At 36.2% G+C, this 22,749-nt stretch overlaps 3 protein-coding genes across 5 annotated transcripts in view; 1 reads left to right on the top strand and 2 right to left on the bottom strand.

Annotated features, from left to right (window-relative positions):
* LOC110255239 (olfactory receptor 6C1-like) overlaps positions 1 to 2,987 on the top strand; it is a 371,689-nt gene extending 368,702 nt beyond the window's left edge. For 2 of the 3 annotated variants that reach the window (XM_084955872.1, XM_084955871.1), the window contains exon 4: positions 856 to 2,987. In XM_084955872.1, coding sequence (XP_084811998.1) covers positions 856 to 1,819 — 964 coding nt within the window. In that variant the 3' untranslated portion in view covers positions 1,820 to 2,987. Of the gene's footprint in view, positions 1 to 479 lie in introns of all 3 variants that reach the window. The other variant, XM_084955876.1, reaches the window with a different exon arrangement.
* LOC100620469 (olfactory receptor 6C3-like) lies at positions 2,741 to 6,050 on the bottom strand. Its single transcript, XM_084955881.1, has one exon. It carries the CDS (start codon positions 6,048 to 6,050, stop codon positions 5,094 to 5,096), a length of 957 nt encoding a protein of 318 aa, XP_084812007.1. The 3' UTR covers positions 2,741 to 5,093.
* An 8,265-nt stretch (positions 6,051 to 14,315) lies between these two features.
* On the bottom strand, positions 14,316 to 18,020 carry LOC100736743 (olfactory receptor 6C1). Its single transcript, XM_021091759.2, has one exon. The coding sequence runs from the start codon at positions 16,327 to 16,329 to the stop codon at positions 15,319 to 15,321; it is 1,011 nt and encodes a 336-aa protein (XP_020947418.2). The 5' UTR covers positions 16,330 to 18,020; the 3' UTR covers positions 14,316 to 15,318.
* Positions 18,021 to 22,749: the final 4,729 nt, after the last annotated feature.

Raw genomic sequence — 22,749 nt, 5'->3', positions numbered from 1 at the left:
AGGTGAATGAGTCAGAGGGAAGCATCGAAATCTGTCGCATGGTTAGATTTCATTCCAACGACTTTCATGTTTTACACATACCTATCTGAATGACCATTTTCCTGACGTATTTGGCTTTTCTATTCTATACTATCAAATTATAATACAAGAAATTAGATGATAGATTAGGATGATATGATTTAACTGGGGATGCAGAAAATGAGTTTTCCAATGGAAAGGACTTCCTTTAGGGAAAGCATTTTAAAAGTCAAAGGAGGGAGAGTACCCAATGTGGCTCAATGGAAATGAATATGACTAGCATCTGTGAGGACTCAGGTACCACCCCTGGCTTTGCTTCTTGGGTTAAGGATCAGGCGTTGCCCTGAGCTGTGGCGTAGGTCACAGACATGGCTCGGATCTGGCATTGCTGTCGTTGTGGTGTAGGCTAGCAACTACTGCTCTGATTCAATCCCTAGCCTCGGAACCTCCATATGCCTCAGGTGCAGCCCTAAAAAGACAAAACAAACAAACAAAAAGTCAACAGGAGGCATTTCTACTCCAGTATTCCTGATGTTTTAAAAAAGCCTAGGTTAAAATCCTTGTTCTTCCCATTTACTGTGTGTCATTTGGATAAGATTTAAAAAAATCTTTTTAGCCTTGTTCCAATCTGTTAAGATAGGGATCTTATAAAGAAAAACTGTATGTAAAACACAGAGCCTGGAAAAAATTCCTTTAAATAACTTTATCTTCATTAGGTTGTTTTAAAATTTCTCAGGCTAAATTAGTATGGCATCATATGTTTATTGCAGGGATAAATTCCTGTGCTATACATGGATAATCCCCACTTTTTAAGTCCTTTTGTGTTTTCTCCTGAAGGTTACTCAAGAGAGGAAGAGCAAAAATGAGAAACTACACAGTAGTAACAGAGTTTATCCTCCTGGGACTGTCAGATGACCCACAGCTTCAGGTTGTGGTCTTTGTCTTTCTGCTCATCACCTACCTGCTCAGCATCACTGGGAACCTGACCATCATCACCCTGACCCTGCTGGATTCCCACCTCCAGACCCCCATGTATTTCTTCCTCAGAAACTTCTCCTTACTAGAGGTGTCATTCACAACTGTCACTATACCCAAGTTTCTGAGCACCATTATTTCAGGAGATAAAACTATTTCTTTTAATGACTGCATGGCTCAGTTATTTTTTTTCATTCTCTTGGGAGTCACTGAGTTTTATCTTTTGGCTGCCATGTCCTATGACCGTTATGTTGCCATCTGCAAACCTCTGCATTACTTGGCCATCATGAATCCTAGACTCTGCATATTGCTGGTCTTTGCTTCTTGGCTGGCTTCATTCTTAATCATATTCCCATTACTCATGCTGTTCATACAACTTGATTACTGTAAGTCCAATGCTGTGGACCATTTTACTTGTGATTATTTCCCCTTATTACACCTTTCCTGTTCAGACACCACATTCTTAGAGATGGTGGGTTTTTCCTGTGCTGTGTTTACTCTGATGTTCACGTTGGCTTTGATATTTCTGTCCTACATATATATCATCAGAACGATTGTGAGAATTCCTTCTACTAGTCAGAGGACAAAGGCCTTTTCCACGTGTTCTTCCCACATGATTGTCATCTCCATCTCTTATGGCAGCTGCATCTTCATGTACATTAATCCATCAGCTAAAGACAGGGTGTCTCTGAGCAAGGGAGTGGCCGTGCTAAACACCTCCGTAGCCCCCATGCTGAACCCCTTTATTTACAGCCTAAGGAATCAGCAGGTCAAGAGAGGCTTCATGGACTTGGCAAGGAAGGTTGAATTTTTCTCCAGGAAATGAAAAAGTTAAAGTGCTCTTTTGTATTTTAGAGGCATAATGAAGAGCAGTTAAATGAAAATTTGGGCTTTCAAAATACTTTAATTTCCACATAGCCTCCCTAGAGTTATTTTTCATTGCTTATACTTTTATTGCCAACAGGTTACCAAGGATATTTGCATATACATTTTTTCTTTTTTTCCATTCTAATTCTAATTCTTCTCATATAAGTTATTTTTCATTTTTTCCCATTCAAATTCCCTTCCTTCTCTCACACACGTTCCTTCTTTGGGCTGGTCTTTCCAGTCTGTAACTATGAGACTGGCCTCATTTCCTTCTCTGAAACTCTTCTGAATGCCAATTTTTTCACAATAATTCTTAAAAAATTAGAAAGACAGAAAGTGGCACAGCAAGAGCACAAAAGAGAGAACTATGTTTTATGATTTCACCAGGAAACATTTTGTCTAGAAATTCAGGAATTAGTAAATCATGTTTAACATTACTTTTAGTTTAATACACAAAGACCTTAAATGTAATCTGATCATCATATCAGAATATTACTGGTACTATCCACTCCATAGTGTGGCCACTTAGTATGTGAAAAACAGTGTAACTAGAATAAAGTAAGTATATACTCTCAAGAAGTAAAGAAATATTTCTCATTACTGACTGTTAAATTTCTGTGCCATATAATTTATCAATTCAAAAATCTATTATTGGAGTTCCCTTGTGGCACAGCAGGTTAAGGATCCAGTGTTGTCACTACAGTGGCTTAGGTTGCTGCTGTGGTGCAGGTTCAGTCCCTGGCCCAGGAACTTCCACCTGCTGTGGGTGTGGCCCCCAAAAAATCTATTATGAATACATAGTTGCTTATGAAAAATGATTAAATAGCTCCCTTCCTTTTTGGGAACTCCAAAATTAACTTATATACCATAAAACTGTTTAAAAATCCTGAGGAAATAAATATTACTGGATACTAAATATGACTATATTTGCAGTGGTCAGTTGTATGTGTAAATAAATGCTTGATGTTAAGTTGGTCTTTTTGATCATCAATACTAAGGGCTTTTGTAACTTTCTCATATTTGTGGCTATTTTGAAATAATCACTTACACATACGATTTCTTTAATTTTCCGCTTAAAAGACAAGTCTTCTTAACATGAATAAAGAAGTTAACAATGGCAAAGTCTTTATATTAAATACATTTCTTTTCATTAGAAAAATCTTATGTTCATTCTATTTTAAATATTAGAGTAGGACATCTTCTAGAAAATGAAATCATCAGTATTTAGATGACAATCACACAATATCATGCAATTCTGGCCATGAACTTTTTTTTTTCTGTTTTCCATGAAGTCAAAAATTAAAATAATAATTAAGTTTATACTCAAATTCATCCTACATTAAAATACTCAAACTCATCCTAAATTTTTAACCATTTTTGCTAAGACTGCAATCATAATTCATTGAGCCAAATTCCTCATGACATTCATGTACTATGTTCAGTTGAGAGACTCATATCCATGATTTGCTGAGAAACAAACAAAACAACGTACAAAACAACACTGAGATTTCCAGTTTGCAGGGAGGTCTTGGCATTACTATTTGCTTCCTTCAGACTGAAACTATAAATTCTAAGCTTAATTGGAACATTTGAATATATTGAAATTTAGACTTGATTGCTGACTGTGAGTTCTTAATCACTCAATAAATATATACTATACACTGCAGATAGGTATAGATAGGAGAATTAACGGAACTGTAAAATTATTACAAAAGTTATGAGGAAATTTATGCTGGTATTATCAGATGAGTCAGCTCTCAAAAACTCTATAGACAAACTCCTTAATAGGTATTGTACATGTTTGGAATATATATGAGCATTTTGATTATCAATATCAGAGGTTAACAAAAACTTTTCAATAAAGGGCAATATATTGATAGTTTACGCTTTACAGGCTGTAGTTTCCCTGATGCAACTACTCAGCTCTCCCTTTGGGGTGTAACTGCAGCTATCAACAACCTTTCAATGAATGGAATGGGGTGTGTTCTAATAAAACTTATAATAAAAATAGGTTTTGAGCAAATTTGGGCCAGGAATCATAGTTTGCCCCCCCCCATGTAAGACTTTTCCATAAACATTGACCTATATAGTATTTCTTATTTAATATAAAATAATATGATTAAAATGTGAAAATTTAATAATAGAGGTAAGATTCTTTTTAGAGTTTTACTGAAGTATATTTTATTTACAATGTGGTGATTGATATACATGTAAGATTTTAAAATTTAACTCAAACCTTTATTTTATTTATTATGAACATAAGTGAGGGAAAGCTTATAAAATATATCCAGAGAAAGTATAAAGATTTCTGCAGAAGAATAACAATCACAGGTGCCTCATAAAGTTGTTGGCAGGATTCAATGAGCCCATAAAGAGAAAATAATTAGAATAAGTCTGGAATCTAGCAATCGCTGAAAAAAATTTTATCTTTTATACTTCTCCCTGTTTTTCTCCTTCTCATTACCATCAGCTATGTTATTAATAGTATAAAAAGTAGACTATAAATGACTTTCTAATCTTTTTTAAATATATAAGTAGATATTTATATTTTATTTCCAATCCTGTTGTGATTGTGGTAATTTGATTTCACAAAAATGCCATAGAGAATCGAAATTTCCTGAAAATATTCATTTCTATTACCAGGTAAGAAGGAAAACTTCAGAAATTCACATCTATCCTCACACCCTTTACATCAAACTAAATAGCCTATGTCTCTTCAAAAACAAATCACTTCTGGGAGTTTCCGTCGTGGCGCAGTGGTTAACGAATCTGACTAGGAACCATGAGGTTTCGGGTTCAGTCCCTGCCCTTGCTCAGTGGGTTAACGATCCGGCGTTGCCATGAGCTGTGGCATAGGTTGCAGACGCGGCTCGGATCCGAGTTGCTGTGGCTCTGGCGTAGGCCGGTGGCTACAGCTCCGATTGGACCCCTCGCCTGGGAACCTCCATATGCCACGGGAGCGGCCCAAGAAATAGCAAAAAGACAAAAAAAAAAAAAAAATCACTTCTCAAAATCGTAACATTAACCTGTGTTTTATATGTCATCCAAATACTTTTGAGTAAAACAAATTATAGAAATTCTGAAGCAATATTCAACTTTATCCAAGGTACTGGATTCAAAGTGGGGGAAATTTTAATATGGGAATGGACACAGGGAAAAATATATAGCTATTGTGAAAGCAAGAGTTTTGAGAAAGTATGAATAATAGAAGCATTGACAAGAACTTTATTCTTTTAATGCCACAAATACTTGCATTTACTTGAAAAAAACATAATCTTTTGGATAGTATCTTTAAAGGCTTGCTTCACTTGCTGGTTCCTCAGGGTATATATAAATGGATTCATCATGGGAGCAACAGAAGTGTTCAGAATAGCTACTCCTTTGGTCAAGGACGCCTTTTCTTTTGCTGAAGGGTTGGCATACATGAATATGCAGCTCCCATAAGAGATGGAAATGACAATCATGTGAGAGGAGCATGTAGAAAATGCCTTTTTTCTCTGACTGGCAGAAGGCAGTTTCAGGATTGTCTTCATGATGAACACGTAGGATAGAAGGATCAATGCCAGGGTGAAAAGCAGAATCACTATGGCAGAGTAGAAACCAATCACTTCCAGGAGCCATGTGTCAGAGCAGGATAGTTGCAGGAGGGGGAAATAGTCACAAGCAAAGTGATCGATGATATTGGAGCCACAATAATCTAACCGGAGAAAAAGAACAACTGGCGGGAAGATATTTAAGAATCCTGCCAGCCAAGCGAAAAAGACAAGCAGTGTGCAGACTCTTTTGCTCATGATGGTTGTATAATGCAGGGGTTTGCAGATTGCGACATAGCGATCATAGGACATGGCCGTTAGAAGATAAAATTCAGTGATTCCCATGAAGATGAAGAAAAACAACTGAGCTATACAATTACCGTATGAAATAGTTTTGTCCCTGGTGACAATTGTGCCCAAAAATCTAGGAATGCAGACAGTTGTGAAGGAAATTTCTAATACAGAGAAGTTCCTGAGGAAAAAATACATAGGGGTGTGTAGATGGGAGTCCACCAGGGTGAGAGTGATGATGGCCAAATTTCCCACGACACTTAATATATATGTGATAATTAAAAAGAGAAAAATCACAGTCTGAAGCTCTGGGTCATCTGAGAGGCCCAGAAGAATGAATTCTGTGGGTACTGTGTGGTTTTTCATTGCCAATCCTGTTTCCCCCTTGAGAACAGAAAATGTGCATTCCCTTATAGAACATAAAATAGTTTACATAGGTTTGAGGAAAGTATATAACATTTTTAAAGTATCTATGATGAAAACGCATGAAATTTAAAAACATTTGATCCTCTCCAGTAACTAATTTCCTTTTGACCTTTCATTCAAGTATTGAATATTATCTCAAGTTCAATACTGATCTCTCTTCTTTGAAAATACATCATCACAGGCCATGGACAAAATAAAAATCTTGTGATTACATTTAAATAGAGCTATTTCCTCTATAGTTTCTTTAAAATTAAGCTTAAACTTATTCTTTACAATATTTAGCTTCTTTTGTAAAAAATAGGAAAATATTTTAATTGATTCTTCTCCTTTCCTTCAGTATGACAAAAACCGTATGGACCTGTATGGATTGTAGATATTCTAAATACAGTTTGAAAGCTTAACAGAGGCTACATAGGCCTACCTCCACATTTTTATTTTGAGAAACTGGGACACACATAGTTTAAGAAACTTTCACAAGTTTAAACCGCTAGTCAACATAGCAGTCACCTCACTTTAGAACATAAGTGTTTATCCAGGGGAATGTTTTGTTGACATTCTCTCCAAATCATGTTTTTAAGGGTTTACTTGATGCTATCACTTTCCCACATCCTTTTTTGTTTTCCTTTTGGGATGAAAATGCCAGAAGAATAAGAAAAGGTAACTTCTGCTACTACAATAAATAATTGCCTAGAAACAGTTTACTTCATACAATGTACAGTCATTTTTTGTTGTTGTTGTTGGGTGTTTTTTTTTTTTTTAAACCATTGCTTTAGCAAATGAACAAGTGGAAGGTCAAAACATTTACCAGGAAGCAGATCTCCTTTAAATAGGGGATGTCTTTTTTTATGTCTTATTTCTATAACAGAGAACCATTTAACTTAGAAAAAAATTAATGAACAACTCAAGACATCGCTGTGCTGCTTCTTTAGAAGTTCATTAATAGTCTTCTTGGGAGTAAACAATCATTTGCTTTATAATATCAAAAGATTCATAAATTCACAAACACCACAAACACGTGCAAATAATACTTTAAAATATTTGAGTAAAATTGAATAATATATACTAAAACTGAATAAAAACAAATTTACTTACTTCCTGATTCCTCTTGATGATTTAGTTCATATTGAATCATCTAATTTGTCTCCATGTTTATATAATTTCAGAGCTGGTAAATTGAGTTAGCAGCTTACTTGGTTTCTATTGTATTCTCAAAACAAATATGGTGATTTAACTTTGTCATGGCTCTCAAGGATTATAATTCTCATTATACATTTGACCCATAATATCCTTGATTCCTGATTGTGCAAAATTGGGGGAACATTTTAATCATAATACGACTCATACTGGCTTTTTGCCTCTTACCCAAAAACTCAGTTACACCTACGTGGACCAATAAAGCATTCTTACATTCGCCCCTTTTCATATAATACAAAACACTATTTATTAAAACATTTTCTTTGTACTAATGCAAAGAGTTTAAATGAATTCTTTGTAAGTCTATGTTATATATCTATACAATTTTAGTAATATTATCCTATAAACACTGCTTCAGAAAATAGACAATAGGAATGTTCTTCTCTGAGTATGTCACACACATGGAGCTGGACTTATTTTATCTGTGTCTTTCTTGTTGTCTCAGGGGAATTCATTAAGAGTGTGAATGAGGCATCATTAACAGATACAGGTGAATCTTTTCATACATATGGATAAGAAAGCATAAGAAAGCAAATTAATTGAGGCGAATGAGTCAAATTCATGTGATATTGTCTGTGGAAATTCGATTTCGATTTAACTCTTCTATGATTGTATTTAAGGAATCCACATTTTTTTCTCCCAGAAATTCTGGACTTTTCATCAGGAGAGTTAGTGTGCTTATATCCTTTGAATGTTGACTTTATATCACAGAAATTGACAAACCCTACAAATCAGCCCCTCACCTCCACCCCTTAAAAGGCAGTTAGACATTTACCAGAATTGACTAATACTACCCATTTAAAAAAGACATCTGCCATGCGTGTGTACTCAATAGATATTTCTGAATAAATAAGTACATTTAAATAATTTAAGTGTACAGTCAATTCCTGGTAGCCAATAAAATCTCAAAAACTGACTGCCACATGCATTACTCTTAAAGAATTTGATAAAAATATGAAAAAACTCTATTTGGATACAAAAATAAAAGCAAAGCCTCCCACCATGGCAGATTTCAAGCTACCAATGTGCCCTTGCAGAAGGCAGAGGTGAGGAGACACATCCACAACTGGCTCATGGAATGTGGTCTAGGCAGCTCCAGCACCATTTTGTCTTCAAAGCAGACAAAAATCCTGCTTCCATGGGGTGAAAATGTGAGAGATATAGACAGAAAGCATGAAGCTCATTGACTCGTAAGTTCCATTGTATTCCGCACATTAATAAGTATTTTGTAAAGGAAGAGAAACTGAAAAGCATTGGACATGAGGAGCTACTGTAATTTTAAATAAAATCATGTTGTTGCAAAGAAAGATGTTTTTTCCCCTTTTCCAATATTTTTAAACATATTTTTCTTATGCTAGTGCCCTGGACAGAACCTCCAGCAGAGTACTGAATAAAAGCAGAGACTTTTATCATTTTGGAACTGATTTCACCAAGGCAGTTAATACAGTTTAAAACATTAAGAATGATGCTTACTATAATTAAAATTATGAATATTTTCAAATATACACTAGGATAGAGAACTAGAGAAATAAGTTTCATGTACTGATCAAGTAGATTCAACATATATGAAGACTTTTTATATTTGCTTTACCTGTCTTTTTAAAAGTTTTTTTTAATTTTAATATATTTTAAACCAGAATTTAAACAGCATACCATTTCACTCCTGTGTATCTTCAGTATGAATTACTAAAATGCATGTTTTGGGCTTTTTTTTTTTTTCTTAACCAAGATGCAATTTCAAGGCTAGCAAATTTAACAACAACAACAAAAAACCTTTGGTATCATTTTTTTCCCTTGCACATGCTCATATATATCCAACTGTCCCAAAATATCAGGTTTTTTTGTTGACTTGTTCAAATTAAAGCCAAACAAGGAGCAAAAAGCATATCTACTTGTGATGATATATTCCGATCTTTCATACTACCGAAACAATGTTTTGTTCTATTTTACTAACAGACTTTCCAAAATCATGAGTTGACCATTGCATTTTATCAGAGGATGTGTGATTTGCTTTTTTTAACCTTTATTTTCTTCTTTAATATTTTAATGCAGTAAATTCCTCAAATAGATTTTCTAAAGATAAATTACCTTTGAGATAAAATCATATATAACAGGAAATGGTCATTTTGCTTATTTTTCTTAGTACTTTATCTTCTAATTTATGAGTCAAATTGCTGGTGATTTTTCACTTCTCATGTTATCTTTTGATACAGAGGACAACAAAGAATCCAAAAATGAGTTAGAAATGTTAACCTCAATATTTTATAAGACTGATTTCATTCACGTTCCTAATAAAAAAATAGAAGTTGGAGTTAAATTTTAAAATCTTATATCTGTTGTTGAATTTTCAAATTTTAGTGAAATTACCTTATATTAAATGAGAAATAACATATGGTCAATGTTCACGGGAAAGTCTTGGATGGGGGTCTGGAGGCAAACTGATCCATGGGCCAAATTTGGCTCAGCACCTATTTTTATTAAAAGTTTAATTGGAAAACACTTAAGCCCCTTCATTTACACATTAGAGCTGCATTCACACTACAGAGGGGGAGTAGTAATTGCATCAGACACTATGGTTTGCAAAGTCCATATTATTAATATATTGCCCTTTACAGAAAGTTGATTGACCTCTGATACTGATAATCAAAATGCTCATGCCGAGTCCAAACATTTATAATAACCACTAAGGAGGCTGTATATAGGGTTATTCAGAGAGGTGAATCGTATGATAATATCAAATTAAATTCCTGCATATATTTTGTGATAATTTTACAGTTCTTTTCATTCCCAGGTTTACACCTATCTGCACTTTCTGGTCTATTTTATTGAGTGATTAAGAACCCACAATTATCTATCAAGGCTAAATGACAATATTTTCAAATGTTTCCAGTTAAGCTTAGAAATTATAGTTTCAGCAAAAGGAAGTAATTTCATGACATTCCTGCAAACTGGAAATCTCTTCAGTATTTTATTATAAGTTCTCATCTTTGCTTTTCAGCAGATTCTAAATGAGTCTCTCAATTAAGTATAGTACATGAATATTAGGAAGAATTTGGCTCAACTAATCACAATTATAGCCTTTCTTTTTAAGAAAATTGGTTTTAAAAATTTAGTATATTTTTGAGTGATCTTCTGTGTGTGCGTGTGTGTGTGTGCGTGCACGTGCGCTTATTAGGGTTGCACCCACAGCATTTGGAGGTTTATAGGCTAGGGATTGAATAGGAGCTACAGCTGCAGGACACAACCACGGCCATACCATGTCAGATCCAAGCCATGTGCAACCTACACCACAGTGCAATGGCAATGCCATATCCTTTACCCACTGAGCAAGGCCAGGAATAGAACCCTCAACCTCATGGTTCCTGGTCAGATTCATTTCTGCTGTGCCACAACAGGAACTCCTATAATCTTCATTATTATTTCAGTTTTTTACTTCATGGAAAACAGAAAAATAACACTTCAGGGCCAGAACTACATGATCTTCCATGATCATTATATAAATTAAAATAATAAGCACATTTTCCAATACAATGCCATACTATAACTCTTAAAATGGAGTGAACAAACAAAAGTCCAGGACCAGATGGCTTCACAGGTGAATTCTATCAAACATTTAGAGAAGAGCTAACACCTCTCCTTCTGAAACTATTTTAAAAAATTGCAGAGGAAGGGACACTCCCAAACTCATTCTATGAGGCCACCATCACCCTGATACCAAAACCAGACAACGATACCACAAAAAAAAAAAAAAAAAAAAAAACTACAGGACAATTTCACTGATGAACATCGATGTAAAAATCCTCAACAAAATATTAGCAAACCATATCCAACAATACACTACAAGGATTATACATCTTGATCAAGTGGGATTTATCCCAGGGATGCAAGGGTTCTTCAACATCCACAAATCCATCAGTGTGATACACCAGATTAACAAACTGAAGAATAAAAACCATAGGATCCTCTCAATAGATGCACAAAAAGCCTTTGACAAAATCCAACACCCATTTCTGAAAAAGACCCTCCAGAAAGAGGGCATAGTAGGAACCTACCTCAACATGATAAAGGACATATATGACAAACCCACAGTGAACATCATTCTCAATGGTGAAAAGCTGAAAGAATTCCCGTTGACATCAGGAACAAGACAAGGATGTCCATTCTCACCGCTACTCTTCAACCTAGTTTTGGAAGACTTAGCCATGGCAATCAGAGAAGTAAAAGAAATAAAAGGAATCCAAATTGTAAAGGAAGAAGTAAAACTCTCACTATTTGCAGATGACATGATACTATACCTAGAGAACCGTAAAGACTCTACCCGAAAACTGTTAGAGCTCATCCACGAATTTGGCAAAGTCACAGGATACAAAATTAATACACAGAAATCAACGATATTTCTATACACTAACAATGAAAGAGCAGCAAAACAAATTAGGGAAGCAATCCCTCTTATCATCACATCCAAAAGAATAAAGTATCTAGGAGTAAACCTACCTAAAGAGACAAAAGACCTGTACTCTGAAAACTATAAGCCACTGATGAAAGGAATCAAAGATGACACAAATAGATGGAAAGATATACCACGCTCGTGGATTGGAAGAGTTAATATTATCCAAATGACTATACTACCTAAGGCAATCTACAGATTCAATGCAATCCCTATCACATTACCAAGGACATTTTTCACAGAACTCAAACAAAATATTTTCAAGTTTGTTTGGAAGCACACAAGACCCAGAATAGCCAAAGACATCCTGAAAAAGAAAAATGGAGCTGGAGGAATCAGGCTCCTGGACTTCAGACTATACTACAAAGCAACAATCATCAAAACTGTGTGGTACTGGCACAAAGACAGAAATAGAGATCAGTGGAACAGGACAGAAAGCCCAGAATTCAACCCATGCACCTACAGCCAACTCATCTATGACAAAGGAGCCAAGGATATATAATGGAGAAAGCACAGCTTGTTCAATAAGTGGTGCTGGGAAAGCTGGACAGCCACATGGAAAAGAATGAAATTAGAACACTCCCTAACACCATACACAAAAATAAACTCCAAATGGATTCAAGACCTAGATGTAAGACCAGACACTATCAAACTCTTAGAGGAAAACATAGGCCAAATACTCTCTGACTTAAATGACTGCAACATCTTCTCAGATCCACCTATCAGAGTATTGACAATAAAAAGAAAAATAAACAAATGGGACCTAATCAAACTTCAAAGTTTCCGCACAGCAAAGGAAACCCTAAACAAGATGAAAAGACAACTGACACAATGCGAGAAAATCTTTGCAAATGTATCCACTGACAAGGGATTCATCTCCATCTCCAAAATTTATAAACACTTTCTGCAGCTCCATAACAAAAATCAAACAACCCCATAAAAAAATGGGCAGAAGATCTAAACAGACAGTTCGCCAAAGAAGATATACAGATGTCCAAAATACACATGAAAAGATGTTCAACATCACTCATTATGAGAGAAATGCAAATCAAAACCACTATGAGGCACCACCTTATTCCAGCCAGAATGGCCATTATCCAAAAGTCTACAAACAAGAAGTGCTGGAGAGGGTGTGGGGAAAAAGGAACCCTAGTACACTGTTAGTGGGATTGTAAATTGGGGCAACCACTGTGGAAAGCAGTATGGAGATTCCTCAGAAAACTAAACAGAGAAATACAATTTGATCCAGCATTCCCACTCCTGGGCATCTATCCAGAGAAAACCACGATTCACAAAGACACACGTAGTCTAATGTTCACTGCAGCACTCTTTTCAATAGCCAGGATATGGAAACAACCTAAATATCCATCTACAGAGGAATGGATCGAGAAAATGGGTACATATACACAATGGAATGTTATTAATATTTTTTTTTTTGTCTTTTTGCTATTTCTTGGGCCGCTCCCGCGGCATATGGAAGTTCCCAGGCCAGGGGTCGAATTGGAGCTGTAGCTGCTGGCCTATGCCAGAGCCACAGCAACACTGGATCCAAGCCGCGTCTGCAACCTACACCACAGCTCACGGCAACGCCGGATCATTAACCCGCTGAGCAAGGGTAGGGACCGAACCCGCAACCTCATGGTTCCTAGTCGGATTCGTTAACCACTGAGCCACGACGGGAACTCCTGGAATATTATTAAGCCATTAAAAAAGAATGAAATACCAGCATTTTTAGCAACATGGATGGACCTAGAAACTATCATGCTAAGTGATGTCAGCCACACAAATGAGACACCAACATCAAATGCTATTTTTTCAGATTCCACTGACGTGGAATCTGAAAAAAGGACAGACGGAACCTCTTTGCAGAACAGATACTGACTCACAGACATTGCAAAACTTATGGTCTCCGGAGGAGACACTTTGGGGGTTTGGGAGATGTGCTTGGGTTATGGGATGGAAATCCTGTGAAATTGGATTATTATGATCATATACGACTACGGATGTGATAAATTCATCTGAGTAATTTTAAAAAATGGAGTGAACATAAGATTTTGCTAACAAAAGAATCTCAATCGTACTTTCAGTAAAACTTTGCCATTGTTAGCTTCTTTATTCCTATTAGTTAGGCTTGCCTTTTAGGTAAGTGAGTAAATGAATTGTATGTGTAAACAATTATCTCAAAATAGCTGTAAGTATGAGAAAGTTATAAAGACCCTTAGCTTTTTTTTTTTTCTTTCTTTTAGGGCTGCACTACTGGCATATGGAGGTTCCTAGGCTAGGGGCTGAATCGGAGCTGTAGCCGCTGGCCCACACCACAGCCACAGCAATGTGGGATCCGAGCTGAGTCTGTAATCTACACTGCAGCTCATGGCAAAACCGGATCCTTAACTCACTGAGCGAGGCCAGGGATCCAACCCATGCCTGCATGGATATTGGTCAGGTTCGGTAACCACTGAGGCATGATGGGAACTCCTAAAAACCCTTAGCTATTGATTATCAAAAGGGCCAACTTGACATGAAGCATTTAAAATACAACTGAATTCACAGAAAGTATAGTCATATTTGGTATCCAATATATTTATTTCTTCAGGGTTTTAAAGAATTGTTACAGTATATATGTTAATTATGGAATTCCAAAGAAAGAGACAGGGTGCTATTTCACAGTTTTCCCTAAGAAAATATGTATTCATAATATATTTTTGAATTGATAAATTATATGGCACAGAATATTTTAAAATGCGTAATGAAAAAGAGTTTGATTTCTCAAGAAAATACACTTACATTATCTTTTAGTTGTATTGATTTTCACATAGTAACTAAGTGACCACACTGTGGTGAGGACAGTATCTGTAATATCCTAGTAAGACTGTCAGACAATGTTTACAGTCTTTGCATAGTAAAGGTAAAGATAAACATAACCTAATATTTCTGAAATTTCTGAAAAGAATGTTTCCCATGAATTCATAAAACACACTTCTCTCTTGTGTACTCCTTTTTATAATTCCTATCTTTCTATAATTTTCTAAGAATTTTTGTGGAAAAAAAAGAAAATAAAAAATATTTTAGAGCTCCCACTGTGGCACAGTGTATTAAGAATCCCACTGCAGCGGCTCAGGTTGCTGTGAGGTGCAGGTTTGATCCATGGCCTAGTGCAGTGGGTTAAAGGATCCAGTGGTGCTACAGCTGTGGCTCAAATTTAATCCCTTGCCCAGGAATTTCTATATGCCCTGGGTGCTGCCATAAAAAAAAAAAAAATTCAAAGAAGGAAATGAGGCCAGTCTCATAGTTACAGACTAGAAAAACCAGCACAAAGGAAAGAAAGTGCATGAGAAAAGGAAGGGAATTTGAATGGAAAAAAAAAAATGAAAAATAACTTACACGAAAAGGAAAAAAAGAAAAAAGATATATACAAATATCCTTGGCAACCTGGTGGCAATAAAATATAAGCAATGAAAAATAAGTCTAGGGAGGTTATGTGGAAAGTAATTTATTTTGAAAAGCCTGAATTTTCATTTAATTGCTCTTCATTATGCCTCTAAAATATGAAACAGTACTTTTCTCTCTTCATTTTCTAGAGAAAAATGCAACCTTCCTTGCCATGTCCATGAAGGCTCTCTTGACCTGCTGATTCCTTAGGGTATAAATAAAAGGGTTCAGCATGGGGGCTACTGAGGTGTTTAGCACGGCTACTCCCTTGCTCAGAGACACCCTGTCTTTTGCTGAGGGTTTAATATACATAAAAATGCAGCTGCCATAAGAGATGGAGATGACAATCATGTGGGAAGAACACGTGGAAAAGGCCTTTGTCCTCTGACTAGTAGAAGGAATTCTCACAATCGTTCTGATGATATATATGTAGGACAGAAATATCAAAGCCAACGTGAACATCAGAGTAAACACAGCACAAGAAAACCCCATTATTTCTAGGAATTTTGTATCTGAACAAGAAAGTTGCAAGAGGGGAAAATAATCACAGGTAAAATGGTCAATAATATTAGACTTGCAGTAATCAAGGTTTAAGAGCAACATGAGTGCAGGGAATATGATTAAGAATGAAACTAGCCATGAAGAGAAGACAAGGAGCACACAGACTCTTTGATTCATGATGGCCAAGTAATGCAGAGGTTTGCAGATGGCGACATAACGGTCATAGGACATGGCAGCCAAAAGGTAAAATTCAGCGACTCCTAAAAGAATGAAAAAAAATAACTGAGCCATGCAATCATTAAAGGAAATGGTTTTATCTCCTGAAAGAATGGTGCTCAGGAACCTGGGTATAGTGACAGTTGTGAATGACACCTCTAGTAAGGAGAAGTTTCTGAGGAAGAAATACATGGGGGTCTGGAGGTGGGGATCCAGCAGGGTCAGGGTGATGATGGTCAGGTTCCCAGTGATGCTGAGCAGGTAGGTGATGAGCAGAAAGACAGAGACCACAACCTGAAGCTGTGGGTCATCTGACAGTCCCAGGAGGATAAACTCTGTTACTACTGTGTAGTTTCTCATTTTTGCTCTTCTCTTGTGTAACCTATTAGAGGAGGCACAAAGAAAAGACTTATAGAAAAGGAGGTTGTCCATGGATAACACTGAGATTTGTCTTCAGAAGTAAACTTATTATGCCAAGCTAAATTAAGAGATTTAGAAACAATTTAATGGAAATAGATAACTTGTTTTAAAGTAAGTTTTTACTGTATGTCAGGCTCTGTGTTTCACATGTAATTTTTTTTTTTAATAAACCCCCTATTTTACAGATTGGAACCAGCCTAAAAGGATTTTTAAGAGGCTTATCCAAATCACATACCCACAATGGGAAGAGCAGGGATTTTTACTGAGGCTTTCTAAGTATTTGAAATACTGACTAGAAATTCTACTGTTGACTAAAAAGCCTCCCCTAAGGATATCCTTCCCACTGGAAACGTCTTTGTCTTTTCTTCAACCCCAGTAAAGGCATCTCATTTCCTAGGTTCTGTCACCTAATTTTTTGTATTATTATTTGCAGGTATAATATAGAAAAGCCAAATATGCCAAGAAAACAGTCACTCACATGGGTATGCCTTTAATATGAAAGTCACTGGAGTTAAAATTTAACTATGTGACAGGAGTTCCCGTCGTGGCGCAGTGGTTAACGAATCCGACTAGGAACCATGAGGTTGCGGGATCGGTCCCTGCCCTTGCTCAGTGGGTTAACGATCCAGTGTTGCCGTGAGCGGTGGTGTAGGTTGCAGATGTGGCTTGGATCCTAAGTTGCTGTGGCTCTGGCGTGGGCCGGTGGCTGCAGCTCTGATTCGACCCCTAGCCAGGGAACCTCCACATGCTGCAGGAGCAGCCCAATAAATGGCAAAAAGACCAAAAAAAAAAAAAAAAAAAAAAATTTAACTACGTCACAGATTTTCAAGTATCTGCTTTGACTCACATTCACCTTCCCAACCCAGTCCTTCTCACCTGAAGCCACAGGCTTATTACCATGACATCATCAGGTATTAGTCCAGAGTAGAGAGGAGGCAGAGTGCACACTGAGCAGACTGGATCTGTGTCATGGGCTAAGGAAACTAAATTGTATGGATATCTGAAACTAGACACTACTTTTCAGAGAACGTATTTTCTTGAAAACGTCTACCATCTAAATGATATCAGTAATTCCAGCACCCCTTTCTCTCCCGCTGTCTCTGTATATATACAGGCTTTCTGTCTCATGTTATTTATTTATTTATTTATTTATTTATTTATTTATTTATTGGCCACACCCATGGCATATGGAAGTTCCCAGTCCAAGGACTGAAACTACACCATAGCAGGAGCCCAAGCAGCTGCAGTGAAACACTGGATCTTTAACCCTCTGCACTGCAAGAGAACTCCCTAAATATATCTATATTTTCCCATTTATATACAACAGCATTCACTTAACAGAGGCTCTATATTGTCAGTGTATTGGAGTAGGCCATGAAATAATAATGGAAGCCTTCTATTTTATCTTAGTGAAGCAGTAAGGCTGATACCATTAAAGGTGAAAGGTAGCGAAGAGTGTCCTCTGTATATGAACCAGTTCATTTTACTACCACTCATTCTGTGAATTCTCATTAACAAGTACAGCTTACATTACAGTGTCAGGAGAGAAGCTTTTGCGATAGAATATTTAATTTCAAGATATAGATTTGATGATTTGTAGTGTGCAATGCATCATAATACTCTGAAATTTCTCGTGTTTTTTTTTTTCCCCTTAAAATCCTGAGCCCTTTTTTTCACTCACTTCACTTAATAGCAAAAAGTGTTCCTCCTGTCAACTTAAGGAAAATTCTAGCTAAGACATATGGTGGACAATGCTAACGGGAAAGCATGTGAAATTCACAAGAAAATGAACATTTTCTTTCTTTTGCTATTCCTCAGGGACGAGAGAAGTCTTAAGAACACTTACAAGAAAAACAGACATCACAATTACATACCCCGTAAACAAATTATGGAAATTCAAGTATATAATGGACATTTATAAACATGAAAGTCATTGTTCTCAAATGAAAATCCTCTGTGACCAACAGCTGTGGTTGACTCTGTTCTTTAATCATTTCTGGGATGTGATCTGTCAACCACTCCTGGGGTGTCTGGGTGAAGTAATGAAGAACACAGCCAAGTCTCTAAGGCATCATTTCAGATTTTCCTTTCTACCTACCCATCCACATTGTTTTCCTCGTCTATGGAACTTCTGATCCCAAGCTTTATATTCCTTCCTGTATCTTTCTTCTTAAAGAATTTGAATGTCTTGGATATCTCATTGTTGAATCAGGCTTGTAGCTCACTGAAAGGGAGACTTCACCTACTCAATAAGCAAATGCTTGCCATTGTGTAAAATAAAACAACTGGAAATGATTTTCAGGACATTTCCTCCATTCCACAGTCAATTGTAAGGATGTCCTCTTAGAGAAAAGAACAATGGTGTCCCCCACATTGTCTAATTTAAAGAAACAACATTATTTAAATGATTACTAAAGATTAAGAGATTGTTTTTCCTTATCTTATTTAAATTGTGAGAAGTGGGTGGCCTAAATTCCATGGTATAATTTGAAACTTAAATTATCTTCCCACATTCTCTATGTGTGCTGAACTCCCTTTTCTTATATTAAGACGCTAAGAAGTCATAAGAAATGCTGTGAACATGTATATCCTCAAGGAAATTTGCACCCTCAATATTAGCTCAAGGTTTTCCGAATCTCTGTCTTTGTCTCTGACATGACGTTCTTTTGCTTGGTGTTAGGTTTTTATGCTGGGTTAATTTGTCACAGAAGAGAACAGATTATTGGTTTATTTCAGGTTATTTGCAGATTATTACCTTAACACTGCCTCTTCAAGACACATTACAAGCAGCCAGAAGAAGTCCTAGGAGCAGAAGTCTCCATTTATGCAACAAGTATAAAAAGTACAGAGGGTTCTCTTTAAAATCTGAGAAACATAGCATTTTTATTAAAAAATCGTCCCCCCCCCAAAAAAGACTGCCTCAAATTACAATTAATTCTCCTACAATTAGTTCAGAATTCTATTTCTCTGAGTCCTCTGAAAAAAAAAAAATGGCCTTGCTTTTTCCTCATGGAAAAGGGGAGTCAGATCAAATCAGTCAGATCAAAGCAGTCTGCATAGGAGTAATGAAGGAAAACCTGAAATCTTCTAAATCATTTGCAAAATCTGTGGGTTTTCATAGAGAAGTTCTATTTCTTGATTGTCTCAGTTTAACTAGTATCTACATTTGAAGATAATTTTCAACTTAAAAAGGAGAAATTCTTATAAAAATACCGCATCAGGATTTAATTTTAACTTATAATGTGTGGGGTTGTTGGAGAAACCGCTAGGCTTTCCATTACAAAAGGAATGGATTAAAAATACAATTCTTTCTGAGTTTGAGGGGTTTTTTTCCCACTGTGAAAATAAGAATAATTAGTTCATGGAATTATTGTGAAGGCTAATTTAAATTAAAAGTAAAATTATGTTGTTTAAAAATTTTATAGCATGTACTCCCACACAGTACTGTTATCTTTATTATTCCTAAAAATAAAACCAAGTATCATAACTGAGAAAAATAGTCCCACGATGAAACAATAATAACCATTTTTGAGGAAACTCATTTGAGAGAGCAATGCTCAAGCTTTGTCATTCACTCATTACAATAACCCTATGTTGAGTGTGGAGAAATTGACATTGACAGTTTAATACAAATAAGATCATATAGTTATTTAATGATAAAACTAGAATTCTAGAGTTTCTCTGCCTGAAACTGAAGCATGTGCTACTTATCAAATCTATATTCAATGAGTAAGACCAAACTCAGAGTAATTTTATAAAAATCACTGAAGAAACGAGTTAGTATGAGAAATAGGAAATGTAACTATGCTCATTTTTAATAACCCTCAATATACAAAGAAAGAAACGGCAACCCCAAATTATTCCACTGAACCTGATGAAAAGTTGAACTAAGAATTAATACATCAGTGCTAAGAAAAGGAAAGTTTTCATTGGCTTCAACTTTACAATCTTACCTCTATTTGTCATACAAATGCATCACATCAGTTGGTTGAAATTATGAAAAAGAAATATCAGCAACTATTTCAGTTTTAGGTTAAGAAACCCAGCACTTTTAAAAATCAGTCTATCTGAGCACATATGGAATTATTTTATTTCTGTAGCTAAGACTTTTTGATGCATTTTCCTTTGTAGTTATGAGAGCAAAACTATTGAAGAGAAGCAAGATATGCAGTTACTTTGGGCCTTTCTGGACATGACTTCTGCATGGATTTTAACCTGCATAAGCCACATGTTGTCTCATCTACATTTATGCCCAGGGCTCATGGGAGATACTCCAGTGAGTCAAATGTGCCAACAGGGGCCAGGAAGAAAATACACTACAGTTTATAAACATGTTACCAACGTGTGCACAAATATCGAAACAGAAAACTTGGGGGTAATGTACAAATAGACAAAAGGGTATGAGAGGTAGGCCAGCAGCATATGTGATATTTTGCATACTCTCTAAATGAGAAACTATCTAAATGTGCGACGGCCGTAGAAGAGGTTTCTTGAATTTCCTGAATCAAAATTTCTCTGAAGAATAAGCCTTTTTTTTCTCCCTTTGCTGATTAAAATACTGGGATAACTTGATCTTATGTGGCAATGCTACATTTGATAAGGGATGAGTTCTCAAAGAAGACATAAAAATTCTCAAAGACCATGCACCTAACAACAGATAAATTATGGGAGGAATAAACTAATCGAAGTACAAATACATAGATGAATACACTATCACGGTTGGAGATGTCAACACCCATTGATCAGAAATGAACATACTCATCAGATAGGAAATCAACAGGGACACGGAAGTCAGAAATGTTATCAACCAACTGATTAAAACTGACACCTCTAAATACCCAGTAACAGGAAAAATCACATTATTCTCAAGCTCACACTGAAAATTTACCAAGATAGACCACATTTTGGACCATCAAACACACCAAAAATTTTAAAATACAGGAATAATACAAGGTCTCTCTAAAAGGCAATGACTGGAAGAAATATCTGCAAAAGAAACATCTAACAAACAAGTGTTATACAAAATAACCAAAGAATTCTTAAAATTCAGCAATAAGGAAACAAATAACCTGATTAACACACAGGCAAAAGACCTTAACAGACACTCCCCAAAGAAGATACACAGATGGTAAATAAGCATATGAAAACATGTTCACATCATAAATCATCAGAGAAATGGAAAATAAAACAAGACTTTCCTGTACACCTATTAGAATGGCCAAATCTGGAACACTGACAATATCAAATGTTGGTAAGGATGTGGAGCAATAGGAACTCTCATTTATTACTAGTGGGGATGCAAAATGGGACAGCCACTTTGGAAGGCACTTTGACAGTTTCTTCCCAAAGTCACCATACTCCCCTTCAATCCACCAGTCATGCTCCCTGCTATTTGCTCAAGCGAGTTAAAAAGAGGTCTTCACAAAATGTGAAAATGGTCTTCTGACCTTTGCTATGTCTCTTTTCTCATTTCTGTGCTCCACCAGTGTTGTATATCCTCTCTCTTCGATGCTAGAACTCACCTGAAGGTACTTTCTCCTATGGATGCTTGGCTTTTTTGGTTTTTTGGTTTAGTTTTTTGGGTTTTTTTGTCTTTTTAGGGCTACACCCGTGGAATTTGGAGGTTCCCAGGCTAGGGGTCTAATTGGAGCTATAGCTGCTGGCCTACACCAGAGCCACAGCAATGCCAGATCGGAGCTGCATCTGCCACCTACACCACAGCTCACGGCAACGCTGGATCCTTAACCCACTGAGCGAGGCTAGGGATTGGACCCTCAACCTCATGATTCCTAGTTGGATTCCTTTCATCTGCACCATGACGGGAACTCCCTCCTATGGATGGTTGTTAAATTGATGTTTCATTTGGGATATAAGGCTGAAGCCTCCTTATTCTGCCATCTTGCTGATGCTACTCTTCCCTACATTATTTTGTTTTCTAGTTAATATTTTCCAAAGATAACCATATTCTGGGTCATAAACTAGTTCAAAATAAACCAAGCATCAAAAATTTCAAAGAATTTCAAAGAATTGAAAAAACTTCTGAAGTATTTAGTTAAAAACCAATATCAGTCCTAACACTAGTAATATCAATAGGTCCAATAAAAAGGAGTTCAAAGAAAATATTCCAAGTGAGTATAGGCAGCATGATTAGGGCTTCCAGGTATCTGATAATCTATTCTCATTCTTCCTGTTGGTTGGCTACATGTGTGCACATTTTTTTCATAATTAAATTTGTTAGACACTTATTTTATGTATTTTCTTGATGCACATAACTGCAAAAAAAATTGAAAGACAGTACTGTCAAGGCAATCCTGAATAGGAAGACGGGGAGGAAACCTGAGTAATTGTACTGCAGTTAAAGACACTGTAACTAAGACTGTGTATTATTTGTAAGAATCAATGGGACTGAAACATCTCAATGCCTCATATTAA

This window comes from Sus scrofa, chromosome 5 (genome assembly GCF_054392235.1).
Source record: "Sus scrofa isolate SSC_HxYL_T2T_F1_AM1 chromosome 5, Sscrofa_HxYL_maternal_Yorkshire_Landrace_v2.0, whole genome shotgun sequence".
NCBI classification, from domain to species: Eukaryota; Metazoa; Chordata; class Mammalia; order Artiodactyla; family Suidae; genus Sus; species Sus scrofa.
Note: the sequence above shows the minus strand (reverse complement) of the source record. Positions and strands in the feature narration are given on the sequence as shown.